Here is a 17,841-nt window from a genome sequence, read left to right as displayed (position 1 = left end):
CCTGGACGCTTTGAAGTGTGCTTGAATTTTTTTAATTTTTATTTTTTTATGACTGTCGTTTGCTTTGGGTTGGCGATGACCTGAATAAGGCGAGCAGCTTTCTGGAGTCCTTCCGCACTCCAGCAGGCTGCCAAGGACAAACGTCAAAAGTGACAGTGGGAGCGTTTTTTTTTATAGTCAAAGTGGAAAGCTGCAAACAGATAAAGGTCTAATTGTTGCACAAATAGGAAAAGCTGGCAGTTTGCATATCAGAAGCATCAGGTGTTGGGATTTGAGTCAGAACTGCTGAATAGCGGATTGTTTGCCTTTTGGGGAAGTTGAGAGGAAGGAAATGTCACACACGGACACCATGTGACAGGAAACAGCATGCAGGGAGACCAGCCTTTTTCCCCGTGCTGTTTCCTTTAGATACCGTTTGCACGGGAATCTCTGATAGGTCACAAAACATTTCCAAAAGGGCGTAGACTAAAGCTTTTTAATCTGTAAAGGTAATCAGGATGCCATCGCTGAATGCTGCTGCTTTAAACCAGCTTCATATAAGAAAGGAAAGCGCTGGTTGTACATGAAGTAGCAAATTTACAGGACCAAAGGCAAATATTATCTGGGGACCACTTACAATAAATAAGTTTCTGAATTTTGCATTCTGGTCAGACTCTCATTGCTTGTATCAGCCAAGTCAACAGTAGGTTTCAGATTTAGGGTTTAGTTCCACGGAAGAGTCCCTATAGTCTATGCAAGTGATCTGAGGTTCAGCTCCAGATATCTCTAGTTAAAAGGAAGTCAGTCAGGCAGCAGAGCTAAGACATGGGCCTATTGAGCTGTAAGTGATGCACAGCCTAAGGGACACTTGTGTGTCATGTTCACACTTTAAATTTCCAGATCATGTACATGTACACTTAAAAATCTTATGTGTACATCATCAAAGTACATAATGGGAAGAGGACTTTATGATACGTTACTCCCATGCTCCAAAACACTGTCTGTCTGTCTGTCTGTCTGTCTAATCTGTCTCCCAATCTATTTCAATTTATACCCTATCTTTCTACTTAAAGCACTCAAGGCAGGTGTGTGTGTGTGTGAGAGAGAGAGAGAGAGAGAGAGAGAAATCATTTCCAATCATTAGTTCCATGCAGCAAAATCCAGAACTCTATAATATCATGTAATACAATTATACATATCTAATCTGGTTGTGATATTAACTACTGTGTAAGGTAGGTCAGTATTTATATACCCAAACTGCAAATGCAGAACAGGGATGAAAGAGTGGGTAGCTGGCTATGGTCTTGATTCTTTATATTTTACATATTTTAGGCTTTCTTACCTCACTTTTCCAACCCCCACAAGCCATCCAATGCAGCTTACAACTAAAATACTAAAATATCACCATACACATTTGCTTTTCCAATAGCCAAACAAGCATTTCAGCACACACAGAGAAGGAGAGAGAAAAAAAGGAAAAGATAAAAACAAACCAGGCCTTGGGTCTTGTCAAATTGAAAAGCTTTCAAGTGGTGTTCAGTGATGGTCAGGATGAGAACCAAAAAACCTCCTGGATGAGGAGTTTCAAACTATAGACTCTGCTAAGGAGAATACCTCCTCGTGTGCAGTGGCAGAGCTTCATGCTCCGTTACCAGGGGCAGAGAACAGGCAGGGGCATGGCTGGCATGCATCCTGGGGGCTTGGCACGCCTCCCGCAGGGGCGTGGTGTGCATCCTGGGGGTGTGGCACACATCTGGAGGGTGGTGCACTGCCCGCAGGGGCGTGACGCACATCCTGGGGGCGTGGCGTGCATCTGGAGGGTGGCACACCGCCCACAGGGGTGTGGCGTGCATCCTGGGGGCGTGGCTCCCAGCATGTGGGCCAGCCACAATGGCACCCCAGCGGGATCGTGGTGCCTGGGTCGGTACGCTCCCCCCGCCCCCCCTCTTCCTCCCCCAGTGCTCGTGTGCTATCATTAAAACTGAGCCTCAAAAGGCAGCGAAATGCAAAGAAAGGGTCTCTGCTGGTGAAATATATGGATGGATCGACTGGGTTCGTAGTAGGGAAGATGGCACTTAAGTATTCAGATCTCAGCCTCACACAAATTAAAAGATGGTAGCCAACACTTTGAATTGGGCCTGGAATTGGAAACCAGCATTGTTGCAACAAAAATGTAGAAAACCGATTCAGTCAGAATTTTCACTGCTGCATTCTGTCCTAACTGAAGTTTCTGAACAATTTCCCAAGGTAGTTGCACATAATGTGTGCTACACTAATTTGATGGCTTGAGGCCTGCATATGTCAGTTAAGTTTCAGTTTGTTGAACCTGGCCGGAGCAAATGCTTCATGGCAGTGGCTGTCTCCCAGTCATATGGTGAAAAAGAGTGGTTTTGTCTGAGAAGGTGCTCTTACATATTTCTCTGAACTCTGGTTTAGAGGCTTCAACCATCTGTTTCGCATGTATTTCTTTTCTTTTATTTATGAATTTTCCCATGAAACATCCCAGAGTGATTTACAATACAATAAGAAACATTTATAAAACGGTTACATATATACAGTAAAAAACAGTTAAAACAGTTGCACATATAAAAACAATTTAACAACTATTTTTTTATATATATAACCAATTGTAAACACCACAGCGTAGAACCAATTCCAGTCCAACGCAGATATGAAGATCTCCATCTTTATTCCAGATTCTGCAAAGACAATAAAAAATATATCTGCCTGAAAAATACTCCTTTGGGGGCAATCTTGATGTAATGTAGTTTGCATCCCTTATTATGAAAAGCTTCATAGATACAAAATCCATACACTCTGTTGGTATGACCCTGCTCATGCAGTGCCAGTAGACTGCATCTAGTTTAAGCAATACACATAATTATGTCTTTTTGGTTTTGATGCTTTTTTGGGATTTAAGGACTGTTTCCATTCTAGCTTTTCAATTTATCAACTTTCAGGATTTTAAGGGGGGGAAATCTTTCAAGAAATACGCTGAATATACTTGCCATATGGCATGCATATTACTTTAAACACACACACACACACACACACACACACACACACACACTGTATTCCTTGCTTAAAATGCAAAGCCCAACCAAAATGAATTAGCTCACTTGAAAGTAATTTGCATTTCTCTTCCACCATAACAACCCAAGTGAGGGTTTAGGTTCCTTAGCTGAGTTAGTTCTGCCACCTGGTGTCCAGAAGTGGTAGAATTACAGTAGCTCTTTCTTTAGCAGTCTTGCTACTAAAAAAATGTGTCTGGTGGTAATATAGGAATGGTTGAAGACAACCAAAATATGAGTGAATATAACCAACATTGAATTTAAATATTAGTTGTGTACTCCAAAAACTGATCTATTCTTATATGAAATCCCAACTGACTACAGAAAAACTAGCAGACGTAATACATTGCAAGATTGATCTTTTTATTAATTATAACTCCAGAGCTGGACATTTTTATTATAGTGGCAAAATGTTTCTATATATCTGTAAATAACAGTTAGTACATGAATTTGGAGGTCTGGGTTATTTTAGGACAACCTTATTATCTGAGTTTCGCTCGTGTGATATGTTTGCTAATCATAAATGTAGCATTAAAAAAAATATGTTTGGCAACAGGCAGGGCAAAAACACACACAATTGCTATAAAAATACAAAGCTGCAGATCCAGCACTACAACCATACAATCTAAATTTAAAGAGAAAAGTCTGCAGCAAATACTAGGCAGCATCTCTCAAGTGCATGCTCCAAAGGAGAATGTATATTAGCCATCTGAAAACACAGAGCCTAGGGCTTGCTGATCAGAAGGTCGGCAGTTCGAATCCCCGCGACGGGGTGAGCTCCCGTTGCTCGGTCCCTGCTCCTGCCAACCTAGCAATTCAAAAGCACGTCAAAAGTGCAAGTAGATAAATAGGTACCACTCTGGCGGGAAGGTAAATGGCGTTTCCGTGTGCTGCTCTGGTTCGCCAGAAGTGGCTTTGTCATGCTGGCCACATGACCCAGAAGCTGTACACCGGCTCCCTCAGCCAATAAAGCGAGATGAGCGCCACAACCCCAGAGTCGTCCGCGACTGGATCTAATGGTCAGGGGTTCCTTTACCTTTACTAAATTAATTTTTCTGGGCAGCCCATTCCAGAAATAGGCTTCCTCAGTTCAGAAGGCCTAAGGTAGTCACCACCTACCTCATCTCAGAATATGGAGGCACTCACACCTGTTGAATGGGCAGCTTTCTGCCAGAGAAGACCATCTTTCGAATCCCAAGCCATTAGGACTTAAGGGCAAAACAAATGCTGTAGAATGAGGGTGTCAAATCCTGAAGTGGTAGCGGAGATGGCACAATCATTCCATGGCTGCAGGTGGGAAACCACCTTTTGTTATTAAGTAAAGAAAAGAAAATTTCTAGATGTTTCAGAAAGGTTCAAAGTACCTGCCCCCTCATGAACTTCCAGGGATACTCTATTAGACTGAAATCCTCCTCATAATGGGTGAGTTAAAATCTGAGGCTGGTGAGGAATAGCTGGAATGGCATTATTATTATTATTATTATTATTATTATTATTATTATTATTATTTTAGTTATACCCCAGCCAAGACCAGGCTCAGGGCGGCTAACACCGAATATAAATACAGTAAAAACATTAAAAACAAACAAACAAACAGTTGATTAAAATATAAGTAAGAATACAGTTTAAAATGCAGCCTCGTTTTAGTGGTAGCCTATAGATCAAAGCCATAAGGGGAGAAAACCTCAAATATTCTCCGGGGCCAACTATCCATGCTGGTCCTACATGGGCCAGCAAAAAGAGCCGAGGGAAAATTTATATACAAAATCCCATATAAGGGGTTCCATTTAAAAAAAATGAGATGGGGGGGGTTAGACTGAGTCCAGCCCAAAGGCCAGGTGGAACAGCTCCGTCTTGCAGGCCCTGTGGAAAGATGTCAAATCCCACAGGGCCCTACTCTCTTGTGACAGAGCATTCCACCAGGCCGGGGCCAGAGCTGAAAAGGCCCTGGCCCCGGTTGAGGCCAATCTCCTCGGGGCTCGGGACTTCCAAAGTATTGTTCAATCAATCAATTTATTTATTACATTAGCCATATGGCCATAGCACATAGTAAAAGACCAGGCAGTAGCCTGACACGATTATGCAAAGAATACAACAGATACAGTTAAAACAATTGGAAGTAAAACCGTACTGGATAAAACAAATAAAATAAAAAGCACTAGCGGGCGTGACGACAGTGTCCATGTTAGGAATATACATAAGACTAAGGCTAAGGGAAGTTGGCCAAAAAGGTGGTACTGAGTTTCAGGGCCTGTAATATGTAGATGGCCACTCCACGTGAAACCAAGGGGTTGGCATCCGCCAGTAGGTATTTCATGCGGTCATCGTCCCTGGCGATAGTCGGCGGGATTAGAGGGAGAAGCCTAGATCTTATTGAGGCATATAGTGGGCAGTAGAGGAAGAAGTGAATAAAGTCCTCTATCTTTCCCTTGTTGCATGGGCAGAGTTGAAGATCCAGAGGAATATTGGAAAATACACCCTGTAAGAATGCTGTGGGAATGGCATGAAATCGAGCTAGTGTAAAGGCCCTTCTTAGCGTAGGATTGATCAGATCACTCAAATAGTGGGCCAGAGATCTAACTACCTTCACACGGGGGAAACACATGGAGAGTCTGGCCGCGTTAGATAGTTCTTGATCGAGGGCAGCATCCCTAGCCAAGAATCCAGTCGCGAATTTTGTCTCCCTAGAACCCCCATGCTCCTTGTATGTGTGAGCCCTGAGCAGGCCAGCACCTCCTCACTTCACCCCACTTCTGGTGTGCTCACCCTTCTGACATCCGTGAAGTTAGAGTGGGAAGGACGGTAAAAAGGGAACAATCAGAGAAATGGAAAGAAAGAGAACTGGGAAGACAGAGGCAAGGTGTAAAAAGATGATGGCAGCTAGTTATAGAAATAGGAATGGATAGGAATGGGAAAAGGAAGAGCACAATTCAAAGTGTTGGTGCTGAACTTTAAAGCTCTAAATGGCCTCGGCCCAGTATACCTGAAGGAGCGTCTCCACCCCCATTGTTCTGCCCAGACACTGAGGTCCAGTGCTGAGGGCCTTCTGGCAGTTCCCTCGCTGCAAGAAGCCAAGTTACAGGGAACCAGACAGAGGGCCTTCTCAGTAGTGGCACCCTCCCACCAGATGTCAAAGAGAAAACCAACTACCAGACTTTTAGGAGACATTTGAAGGCAGCCCTGTTTAGGGAAGCTTTTAATGTTTAATAGATTATTGTATTTTAACATTCTGTTGGAAGCCACCCAGAGTGGCTGGGGAAACCCGGCCAGATGGGAAGGGTACAAATAAATTATTATTATTGTTGTTATTATTATTATTATTATTATTATTATTATTATTATTATTATTCAGGGTCAGAGAAGGGAGTTGCATAGCAGAATGAATGGGCAGATTACAGAGGACTAAGACTAAGGGGACAGACTGAGGAATGCAGGGTTTCTGAAAGCACAGGTTGCAAATTATTATTATTATTATTATTATTATTATTATTATTATTATTTATTTGTACCCTGCCCATCCGGCTGGAGAGATGCATAAGCCAGTGTATAGCAAAAAGTAAAATGAAAATCGTAGGCAAAGAGAAATAAGTTAGCTTTGAGATATGAAAATGTTATATTCTGTATGTTTCCTTCCATTCTTTATACACCTGTACAACAAATTAACACAGGTTACAGTATTCTCCAGGAGATACAAAAAGGAAAGTTTGCCATGGATGTCCATAAGGAAAAAAACACCTCCCAAATCCTCAGTTGTGCAATTGATTAGAACCTACCAAATGTCACAAAGTAGGGAGCAAACATTTGAGTTTCCAACAACTCTTAATCTGTTAAGATGTTGCACAAAGCTGGAAGGGGGGGGGGAGGTTAAAAACAAAAAATGTTATGGCAATAGTGTCAGTTTTTAGACTCAGTTCCAAGATGAAAACTGCAGACTATAGAAGTCTCCATGTGCTGCATATATCAGGTTACACAGCTAGAATTCTGGGACAAAAAAGCAATGACCACTGCCTGTTTTTGAAAGCAGAAGCGCTGGCGGTTACCCCAACCTCATCTGCTCAGAATACAACTCAAGCCAGAGAAGAAATTGAGTTGTCCTGCCCCCTCATATTTGCAGCAAACCTGCATTCTAGATCCCTGAGCCCAGAAATGTGAGATTCCACAGTGTTGCTGCTTGAAATGCATATCACATAACTCTCTGTTTAGCAGAAAGCACAGGAGCCAGAGACTAGGGCGATAAGCTGCGTTTCAATTCAGACTAGAAGTATGTTTTCCAGCAAATGCAATTCATTTTAAATTTGCTTTCCTGCCTCCTTTCTTTTTTGCAGTTGTGTGTAATATTGGAGCCAATGCAAGAATTGATGTCAAGGCATAAAACCTATAATTTAAGTCCTCGAGATTGCCTGAAAACATGCTTGTTTCAGAAATGGCAGAGGATGGTGGCACCTCCAGGTATGAATCCCGTTTCAAAGGGTGCTAAGGTAGTCTTTCCTCAGGGCCTGACTGAGCCATCAGCTGTACATTTCCCATGAGAGTTCTCGCCACAGAAATGTAGTAATTAATTGGCTTAAGGTGTCAGGATCAGGTCCCCTTGGCAGCAGAATCAGCAGCAGCCATCGTCCCAGTGGAAGATGGAGGGTGACTGATGGGTGTCTGTGACGAGAATCTGCTCTGAGGAGGAGCTATGAGCTAAACAACTCCACTTCACACCTAGAGATGTAAAATTCCCGGAAATTTTGAAGCTTGGGAAAAAAACAGGAATTTTTGGAAAAATTGGGGAAAAAAATGCTACATTAGCACTTCTTTTTTCTTTTCCAGATTGAAAGTCATTCTGTTACTTTAGAAACATAAAATATAACTATGGACAATTTTCATGGGCATAAAATTATCACAACCAGCATATTAAAACTGTAGTGTATCCAAACAATTATTACAAACATAATTTACTTTTAAAATGATATTTATTTGTATTTGTAACAAATGGAGCAACAATCTCCTGAACTGTTTACTAGTTTATGTGGAACAAAAAAAACAACAACACAAAACACAATTTTTAAAAATCCAGAAGTAACAATTATTCATTGGAGAGTTCAGTTGTAACCTAGGACTTGCTTGTCCTCACAGAAATTAGAATAATCTGATACCATACATATTTTTTAGAAATGATTTATAAATATTTGAACCCCTTATCTTAAAATATTTTATTCATCATGTTAAAATAAAACATTCCATAATCTATTTTTTATTTTTTCATTTTTCCAAAATTTTTTGGGGGGGGACAAAAAAGGCTTCAGGGGAAAAACAGGGGGGGACCGTTTCCCCCCCGAATTTTTCCGTTTTCTTCCGGGCCTACACATCTCTATTCACACCACCTCAGGGAACTATTTGGGTTTGAGATCTATGAATGGTTAGAATTCTATATAGGTACCATGCCCTTTAATTTAGATTTGCTTTCAGTTCTAGGCTAACGTGTCCAGTGTTAGCAGATTTGTTCAGCTCAGTAAGCACGCGGGAATTTTAAACCAGGGGAGGAGATTACCGTCGCTTGCCACTCTCATTTCCCTGCACACGCTGAGAGCTGTCACTCATTTTCTCTCCTGTGTGTCTACTGTAGCAGAGCCTACAAGGCAGCCAGCGACCAAACGGAGGAAAAGGAAGAACTCGACAAGCAGCACTTCTAATAGCAGTGCCGGGAACAATGCCAACACCACCAACAGCAAGAAAAAGGCGGCGGCGGCTGCAAACCTGAGTCTTTCAAGTCAGGTACCTGTAAGTCTCACCTTCCTGTTAGGCCTCCATATAAGATGACAACCACAAGTACACACACACACACAAAAACAAATTCACATAGGCCAAAGAGCCAGGCAACCATAAAGTGGTTTCTGCGTGTGTACTGGACTTTTTAGTCCCCCTCTCTAAATGGCATTTCTGTATTCAGCCCAGAAATGCCTCCATTCACTTCTCTGTAAATGAGGAAAGTGAAGCTGATAAATGAAAAGGCAATTCCTAGGCTGCAGGTGACCGCTCTTTGCTAGAAAAGTGGCTAAGTCGGCTCCTGACCCTAGACAGTGCTGAGTATTGTGAGAATTCTGTTCCTTGCATGCGTCATATGCAGGCGTTCCTGTGAACATTCAGCAACAGCCTCTGGTGTCTGTGAAATTTCCCCAGGCGTTACCCAGAAGTTGTTTTAAGCATAGCTTTGGAACCATAATCACTAAAAATTCACTTAAAAACAAGAAAGAGCTATGTCCTGCACTTGCCTGGAACTGAGACACATCTGCACTCCTGGCATCACTGATCAGCCCTCCTTCTCCTTCCAATTAGTCAATGCCCCCATGACAAATTATGAGAAGAGAGTCTCCTTCTTGCCAGTGATAGCTGCAAAGGTATGTAAATAATAATAATAATAATAATAATAATAATAATAATAATAATAATAATAATAATAAATTATACCCTGCCCACCTGGCTGGGTTTTCCCCAGTCACTCTGGGTAGCTCCCAAAATAATAATAATAATAATAATAATAATAATAGTGATTGTTGTAGAGCTGTTACAAACATATTCTTATCTCATCTGTGGCGTTTAGAGCAAATCCAGTTCTGGAGAATGGTGAGGTTAGGCATTTACCAATGCCTCATAGCATTTGCCTTTCACATGGAGCACACAAGAAGGAATGATTATTATAATTAATTAATTAATTAATTAATTAATTTATACCCCGCCCATCTGGCCAGACCTCCCCAGCTACTCTGGTGGCTCCCACCAGAATATTAAAAACACAATAAACATCAAACATAAAACTTCCCTAAGCAGGGCTGCCTTCAGGTGTCTTCTAAAATTCAGATAGTTGTTTATTTCCTTGACATCTGATGGAGGGTGTTCCACAGGGCGGGTGCCACTACCGAGAAGGCCCTCTGCCTGGTTCCCTGTAACCTCACTTCTCGCAGTGAGGGAACCGCCAGAAGGCCCTCAGAGCTGGCCCTCAGTGTCTGGGCTGAACGATGGGGGTGGAGAAGCTCCTTCAGGTATCCCCATGAGGAGCCTCTTGGACAAAGAGGACACTTCAGACATCTAGAAATAATCTGATCACGGGAGAAAATGACTTCCCAACCCCCATCTAGGAGCTTCCGGAAATGAAGCTTTAGTTCTTTGAAACGATCCAAGCCTCTCCTAAGATTTAGTTTATTTTACCATCTATAATGAGTATATTGTGGAAACTCTTGTCAGTTTCGCATCACACAGTGGTTTATCAACTCCATGAAATGTGTTGCTGTTTATGAAGAAGCTTTTAAAAAAAATTATAGTGCATTTAGAAACTGATGCTATTTTGAACTGTTGCCTGTTGTCCCATTTAGTTGGTTTGTCCTTCATTTGTTCCTTGATCCCCTGGTGTAAACCCTTTGGCAAACCCCATTACTGGTCTGAGCAGGTGCCCCAGTTCCAATCAACTCCACATCCTCAGCTGTTTTGCAATCAAAAGCTGGCAACTATTTTCCCCATATGTATATTTTTCATGCTCCAGGAATTATGGGCCTGCTCTTTGAATCAGTTTGTTTTGGGTGGGGGGGGTAACACTAAACGTTACTTGGAACAGGGCATTTTCAAGTTCATCATCCGTACACAGATAGCAGTTTTAAAAGTAGAACAGAATGGAAACATGATAATATTCATGAAGAATCAACTCACCTTACAAGGTGGTTGTGTGCCATATTTACGATGGATTTGCACATTCTGTTTTTTTATAACTCAACAAGCTGCCATGGGGTTGTTTAAGGGTAGAAAGAAAGGAGTTTTTCCACAAGTGTGGTAACGTAGAGAGCTCCAGCAGTACAGCTGCCTTTGGCCACACTAAGCCAAGCACAGCCTTCAAGTCAACTATTGTGGGCTGTTGGGGTCTTGCTGCGCTCCAAATTTTGCAGACATAGACCCACCTGTTCGTACACTGACTTTTGCTGTTTGTAACCATGAAATTGAGCGGATGTAGCCGAATCTTGCAAGCTGCTGTGACTAGCCCTTAGCTGTGTGTGTCCCCTGCAAAAGAAAGCCCTAGGGTTTAATTCTTGGATTCTGCTTCTCAATCCATGAGCAGGAGCTAGGAGCATTCCAGAGCTGGAGCCTTAACCCTGGGAGGGATGGAGCCTTGTGTCATTCGACAACAGTAACCCCTACTGGCCAATTTAAGGAGAAGCATTGAGGGCTGTAAAAGGAGTCACTTCCAGTCCTCTTCAGAGGTTGGTGGCTATTGCACTAGGGAGTTGAGATGATGACTTGGTGTGGAATTAATTGGCGGGTGTCTTTGGCGTTGCTTTCCAAGGAGCAGAGGGTCCCACTGTGGGGCAGAAGCAATGCATCTAATCCAAAGAAATAGCCGAAGCTGCACTGAAATCAACTGGAACATTAGTTGCAAGTAACCTGCGTCCAGTTGATTTCAGGAGGACTTGACACAACTGGTTTCTCTGCATCAAGACCACCATGTGTTTGATTTTCTCTTTCTCTCTCTTGATTGGTACATGGAATAATGCAGGGCATTTGCACCTTATAGTGAAAGCTTTGCTATCTTTCTAATATCAGATGCCAAATGCAAATAAAGCTGTGCCATAGCTCCAAGGTAGACAATATATTCTAGCTAATGCAAATAACCTGCTGCCATTGATTGTGGAAGTTAGTAATACAAATGATTAAAAGAAATCTTTCTGATAATCACCGGCAGTTGACACATTATGAAATATCTATTCATTTAGTGGTACGTTACCATTCAAGCATTCCTCAAAACTTTTGATTGTAAGGTAAACGGTAAAGGGACCCCTGGATGGTTAAGTCCAGTCGAATTTGATTGTGGCATGTGGCTCTCATATCTGCCTTCAAGTCGAGGGAGCTGGCGTTTGTCCGCAGACAGCTTTTCCAGGTCATGGAGCCAGCATGACTAAACCGCCACTGGTGCACAGAGACCGTGACAAGTTTCAGGGCGCACGGAAACGCTGTTTACCTTCCCACCACAGCGGTACCTATTTATCTACTTGCACTGGCATGCTTTTGGACTGCTAGGTTGGCAGAAGCTAGGACAGAGCAACAGGAGCTCAATCCGTCACGTGGACTCGAACTGCCGACCTTCTGATCAGCAAGCCCATGAGGCTTAGTGGTTTAGACCACAGCACCACCCGCTCTCTGTGTTCGATTATGGACCTTTGCAGTGCATAAACGCTGTGGTTTTTGAGCTGTGTTCTCCAGAAGAGCAGTAATGACAGACGTTGCATCTCTGAAAGAGCTTGCCCATCCATCTTCCCCTGCAATGTGTAACCACAGGAGGAGGGTTGGTGTGACCCTCTCTGGCACACTCACAGTTGCTTGCGAGGGGCCTAGTTAGACTGCCAGGGCTGCACATGAACTGTGTGTGCTTCAAAACTTCCTGGCAGTCTAGTCAAGGCAAGAAGGGATACCCGGAAGAGTTTGAAAGTTTGAAACCACCGCCTTCATGTATCACTGTGGGATACAAGTTCTTGAAAGGGGCTGACTCATGCACATAGCTCCAGCTGCTCTCCAAGCCTCAGTACCCACAACCCCCCCCCAGAAACCCACAAATGAGACCCTGAGTGGCGACCATTTCTGCTTGATAAGTGAGCAGTTGTGTGCCCTTCTTTCCACTGGGTATTCTGTACAGACTAAATTGGTGGTGATGCTCACAGGCCTAGGTGCCTTCAAATGAGGATTAATACCATGCCCAAGGAATCAGAGAGATACCATATTTTTCGCTCCATAAGACACACTTTTTCCTCCCAAAAAGTAAGGGGAAATGTCTGTGCGTCTTATGGAGCGAATTGTGGTCCCTGGGGCCGAATTGCCCAGGGGCCAAAAGCAGATCCTGCTTTTTTAAAAAGCAAGAGAGAGAAGGGGGTGTTGAAAGGACCCCTTTCAGCAGCTGATCAGCAAGAGATTGGGAGAGAGTAAGAATCCCTGGCTCCCTCTGGGCCCCGCCCCCTTGCCCAGGCCTCCATTGTTGAATGTGCCTGCAGAGGGAGGCTGTTTGTTTCCCCAGCCACATGTAACTGGCTGATTAGATTATCTTTCTGCAAACTGTAGAAAGGGTTCCTTAAGAATCTGCAGAAATGTGAGTTGAACCCCATAAAAATGGGGCTTTTCCTCTTGTTTTTCCCCTTTGCAAAAGCTTTGCTCCCCCCCCCTTAGCAAAAAAGCTTTGCTTTTCCCCCTTTGCAAAAAGGCTTTGTTTTCCCCCCTTTGCAAAAAAAAAAAAAAGCTGCACAAATTTGAGCTGATCCTCAAAAAACCAGGGCTTTCCCCCTTTCCTCCACTAAAAACTAGGTGCGTCTTATGTACGGCAAATGTACGGCATTTCAATACCTTCTAATACATGAAATCTTAATAATATGGACAATGGCCAAATAATAACAACATGCGCAACTCAGTATCTCAAAGACAAATAGTCAAAATATTCCTGAAATAAGTCCATGAGAACAACTCTCTATGTGGATACTTGTGCTGGTGCGATCCCAATAGAACTCTGAGAACGAGATACTCAGATTTCGATCTCTGTTTTGTGAATCTTCTGGTTGGCCCGAAAAGGAATTCTAAATTACAGTACAGTATATAACATATGTATAAGAACCTCATTCAATGCAAACTTCAGAAAACGATAAAAATTCTCGGCATAAGAAAAACCTCAATGCGTTATTACACTTGCATACAAGGCCAATTCAGTGCTCCACTAAATAATTCAGCTCCAACCTTAGAATGGCACTGTGGGGATTAGGCAAATTGAAGGAGCCACAGAGCTGTGAACCACAAGATCAAAATGGAGCCTCTCTTCTGTTCTCAGGCAGGGCGCCACTGAATTCCAGTTTCCAGGGCAAAAGCAGGAGAAGGCAATTGCCTTCAAAGTTTGTTTGAGAGGACAGCTACTGTTTGAAACAGGATACTGGACTCCAGCAAGGCTCTTATGAAGTCTCATCTTCCTGTCCGGAGACATTTCCTGACGGGGGCTGGAGGAGGAGGATGAATCTGTAGAGATTATGGGTGGGCTGTTCTCTATAACCCAGCGACCCCCCCTTCCCTGGAGGAATCGCTATCTCTCTCCCAGCTCTAGCTTGCTCCCTCTTCTCTCCCTGCTCCTCCGAGTAGTCCCTCTTTCCCTGACATCCCGCACATTCCTTTTCACTGTATTTTTATATACTATATCCCCCCCCCAGGTCCTTCTGGTGAAGAGCCAGCTAAAAAATAAATCATCATTTTAATGCAACAAACCATGTGTTTTTAAACTTTTGCTCCATCTATCGGTCCTTCTAGGTTTGTTATTTAGTTTTTCGTGCTTCCCTCTGATTTCCTACCCCCACCCCACAAAAAAAATGTTTCCACTCTCAGTTTTTGATTTTGTAAAACTATTTAAGAACCTTAAATCTTGAAATCACTTGTACAAATATTATAATTAATTATAGATATCCTGAATTTTAGAAGCAAGCCACCTTGCATAGTTTCCAGAGAAAGAAGACCATGAAAGCAACTCAGAATCACTCCTTTGTGATGCTGGTTTGGTCCTAGCACAGAATTTTCTCTTCTCTCTGCATTGAATCTCTCCACATACTGTTGCAAACTGTTGGAGAGTGTACTTAAAGACTGTACATTTAATTAACCACAGCACCCTGTTAATTAGTTGTTTGGATTTTGTTGTTGAAAATAGTAGTGCATATATATATATATATATATATAACACACACACACACACACACACACATATTATAAATACTACACATACATACACATACTATATACCTTGAACACATTTTATAACATACAAAAGAAAATACCCACTCACCTCCGGTAGGGCTTTCTGCCTCTGTCCAAGACACCCACAGTCTAAATGTCAAGGGGTGGGTGGCAAAGAGAGGAGAGGGAAGCAGAAGGAATATCTCCAAGCGGAGAGAAACTTTCTTAGACTGGTTTTCAGCTGGAGATATCTGTGGGGTTTTAGGCATAGAGGTGGCACCTCAAAGATGTACTGACTGAGAGGGAGTTCAGGACATAAAAGGGCAAGCGGGGACAATAGGTAGAGTTGTTATAATACTAGGATGTTCTGAGGCACTTGGGGCCGAGAGAATTGGAGGGGAGGTCCAGACTCTATACACCTTTCCTTGCTTTTAACACAGCATTTACAAACTGAATTGTTTTCACCATTCAGTCCCTTGCAGGGCTTGTTAAAATGTCTGTGTACAAATCTGAACTTCACAAGAAGCCTTGCCAGAGACATTGCGCCAAAAGATGTGCCCCATGGATAAGTCCTTTCCACGAATGTCGTGGTTAGGGGATCTCCTTTAAGCAGTGAGCTCCAGAAATCCCTCTGGTTCCTGTCTGCACTCTGTCTTAGTACTCCGTGCTATCCAAGGATCAGCAGGAAAACCAGCAACGTGGCAGTTGTACTTGTGGTGCTGTGAAAGGACTTTTTGCACTCACAGCAGCAGGGGACAGTTCCTTTTCTTCTCGCCCCTTCCAGCTTTTGACACTGGTAGCATCGTCGGTTGTAATTATAATTAGCGTTCTGTCTTCCTTTTCGTGGTACCAGCTGGACAGATTGGTCCTCTTACCGCACAGATTGGCAGCATCACTGCCTACACACAGAGAGGCGACAAGCACCACAAAATAGCAGATGGCAGATCCAGGGCTTGTGGCAATCAAGGTTTCTTTTTTTTCTTTCTGCTAATTACTTAATTAGTAATGCCAAATGTCAAATCAGTGTGAACATTGTTTTTATTTTTTATATTTTTTAAAAGCTCTACCTAAATTAATTACCATAATTAAGTGGTGAGATGTCAAAGTGAGTTGGTTAGAGATAAGAGGTGCTGAGTTCTGTGTTCCAATTGGCTGCTGCATTGAACGTAGCATTCTGTGAACTTCATTTTAACTGCTGTAGTCAATGGCTAGAGAAATAAAGCAGAGGACCCTCTGCGTAATCCACCTGGAAGTCTCCTCCACAAGCCCCCTTGAAATGAATGGGAGTTATACATGAGGACAGCAGCGGCTCCTCTTCATTTCAAGGGTGTTTTGTTTGGGGGAAACTTACAGATAAAGTGTGCCTTTAATTTGAACATGCCTCAGTGGTATAAGCGTTGACACTTCACTCCTTTGTTGCTTGAAAACCACAACACCTGAAATAGAAATAATTTACTGAATCTGAAAAGGGTCACTGAAATCATTTTAAGCAACTGTTTCAATCCTTTCAGTGAAGATTTTTTTTAATGCACGTTTTCCCCACTGTTACTGTCTGTATTTTGAACCTGAGAGTTGACAACAGACAAGACATCTGAGCGTTAACAACAGAGTAAAATTCTAGCACAAGTTCTACATGCATAGAATCATAGAATCATAGAGTTGGAGGAGACCACAAGGGCCATCCAGTCCAACCCCTGCCAACACTTTGTTCCATTTTTTTTTTTTTTAGGAAGAACACTTTGTTCCAATTTTTTTGTATAATAATTTCATTCATTTTAATTACAATAATCCAATAGTAGCCACATTAACACAATACCAAATCAAAATACAATCGAAAGAGCCAATATCCCAACCAAATTAAGTAATTTTGGGTGACTTCCTGTGTGCTGGGTTCAGGGTACAAAGTTCTTAATTCTTTCTGCTTCCATAATCTAGATTAACCCAATTCCAACAGTTCTGATCTTAATCCTTTATTTCACTTAGTTCCATTTTGAGCCTGGCTATTATGAAGGGCACCGTATCAGTGCACTATATCAATGGGGCTTGCCTTCAGGGATACTTCTCCTACGAAATGGGTCACGGGTAGACTAATGACTATGTTAAGTGTGGTCTATTTTCCCAGGCATCTTATATAACAAGTCGTGGATGCTTTTCACAGGATGTGATGGTAGTCGGAGAGCCAACGCTAATGGGGGGAGAATTGGGGACGAAGACGAGCGACTCATCACAAGCGTAGAGAACACGCAGTATGATGCAGCAAATGGCTATGGACGATGACGAAGACTTCAACAATTCGCCTGCGTTGGGGAACAACAGCCCGTTGGAGCAGTAAACCTCCTGCAAACCAAGAGACCAAGCCTGAAAACCCAACACCTCAGACTTCCCAATAAGTTGCCTGAAGCAAGTCACAATTACCATATCGCAGCATCCTTTATGATGACAATAACTCCCAGTTTTCAACAGACATAGAACCTATTTCTAAATGTGTACAGCTCTCTCTTTTTTTAAGTTAGGAAAATAATTTATAAGCTTCCAGGTAGGTATCTCGGAAGCTCTTGCACATGGCATGATACTGACACTGACCTCAGTGGAAAGAACTGAATATGTAAGTAGCACCTCATGAACATTGATCAATACTCACATTTCAGTGGAAGATTCCTCCCTACTATGAACCCCTTTATCCTTTAAAGGCCATATCTAACAGAAGACCATTAGTGCTCAGGATCTATTGGCCGTTTTAAAAACATGGTGAACAAAATACATCTTTTCCAACTTGCTCCTGAGGAGGTGTGTGAGTGCGCTCACACAGTCTCAAATGCCTTGGCTCACGAACAAATCGGCTCCCAAACGATCGAAACCCGGAAGTGAGTGTTCCGGTTTTCGAACGATTTTTGGAAGCCAAACGTCCAGCGCAGGTTCCTGCGGCTTCCGATTGGCTGCAGGACGCTCCTGCAGCCAATCAGAAACTGTGCCTTGGTTATCGAATGGTTCTGGGAGTCGAACCTACTCCCGGAAAGCATTCTGTTCGAGAACCAAGGTACGAGTGTGTGTGTGTGTGTGTGTGTGTGTGTGTTTC

General features: G+C 42.7%; 1 protein-coding gene across 1 annotated transcript in view; it reads left to right on the top strand.

Moving 5' to 3' along the window:
• LDB2 (LIM domain binding 2) overlaps positions 1 to 17,603 on the top strand; it is a 202,601-nt gene extending 184,998 nt beyond the window's left edge. The window contains 6 exon segments of the mRNA XM_033160279.1: positions 7,376 to 7,499; positions 8,662 to 8,810; positions 16,924 to 16,963; positions 16,966 to 17,030; positions 17,032 to 17,085; positions 17,087 to 17,603. Of these exon segments, the coding sequence (XP_033016170.1) occupies positions 7,376 to 7,499; positions 8,662 to 8,810; positions 16,924 to 16,963; positions 16,966 to 17,030; positions 17,032 to 17,085; positions 17,087 to 17,155 (501 nt within the window). The 3' untranslated portion in view covers positions 17,156 to 17,603.
• Positions 17,604 to 17,841: the final 238 nt, after the last annotated feature.

The sequence above is a fragment of the Lacerta agilis genome, chromosome 9 (genome assembly GCF_009819535.1).
Source record: "Lacerta agilis isolate rLacAgi1 chromosome 9, rLacAgi1.pri, whole genome shotgun sequence".
Lineage (NCBI taxonomy): Eukaryota > Metazoa > Chordata > Lepidosauria > Squamata > Lacertidae > Lacerta > Lacerta agilis.
The sequence above is the reverse complement of the archived record's forward strand: the minus strand, read 5'-3'. Positions and strand labels throughout refer to the sequence as shown.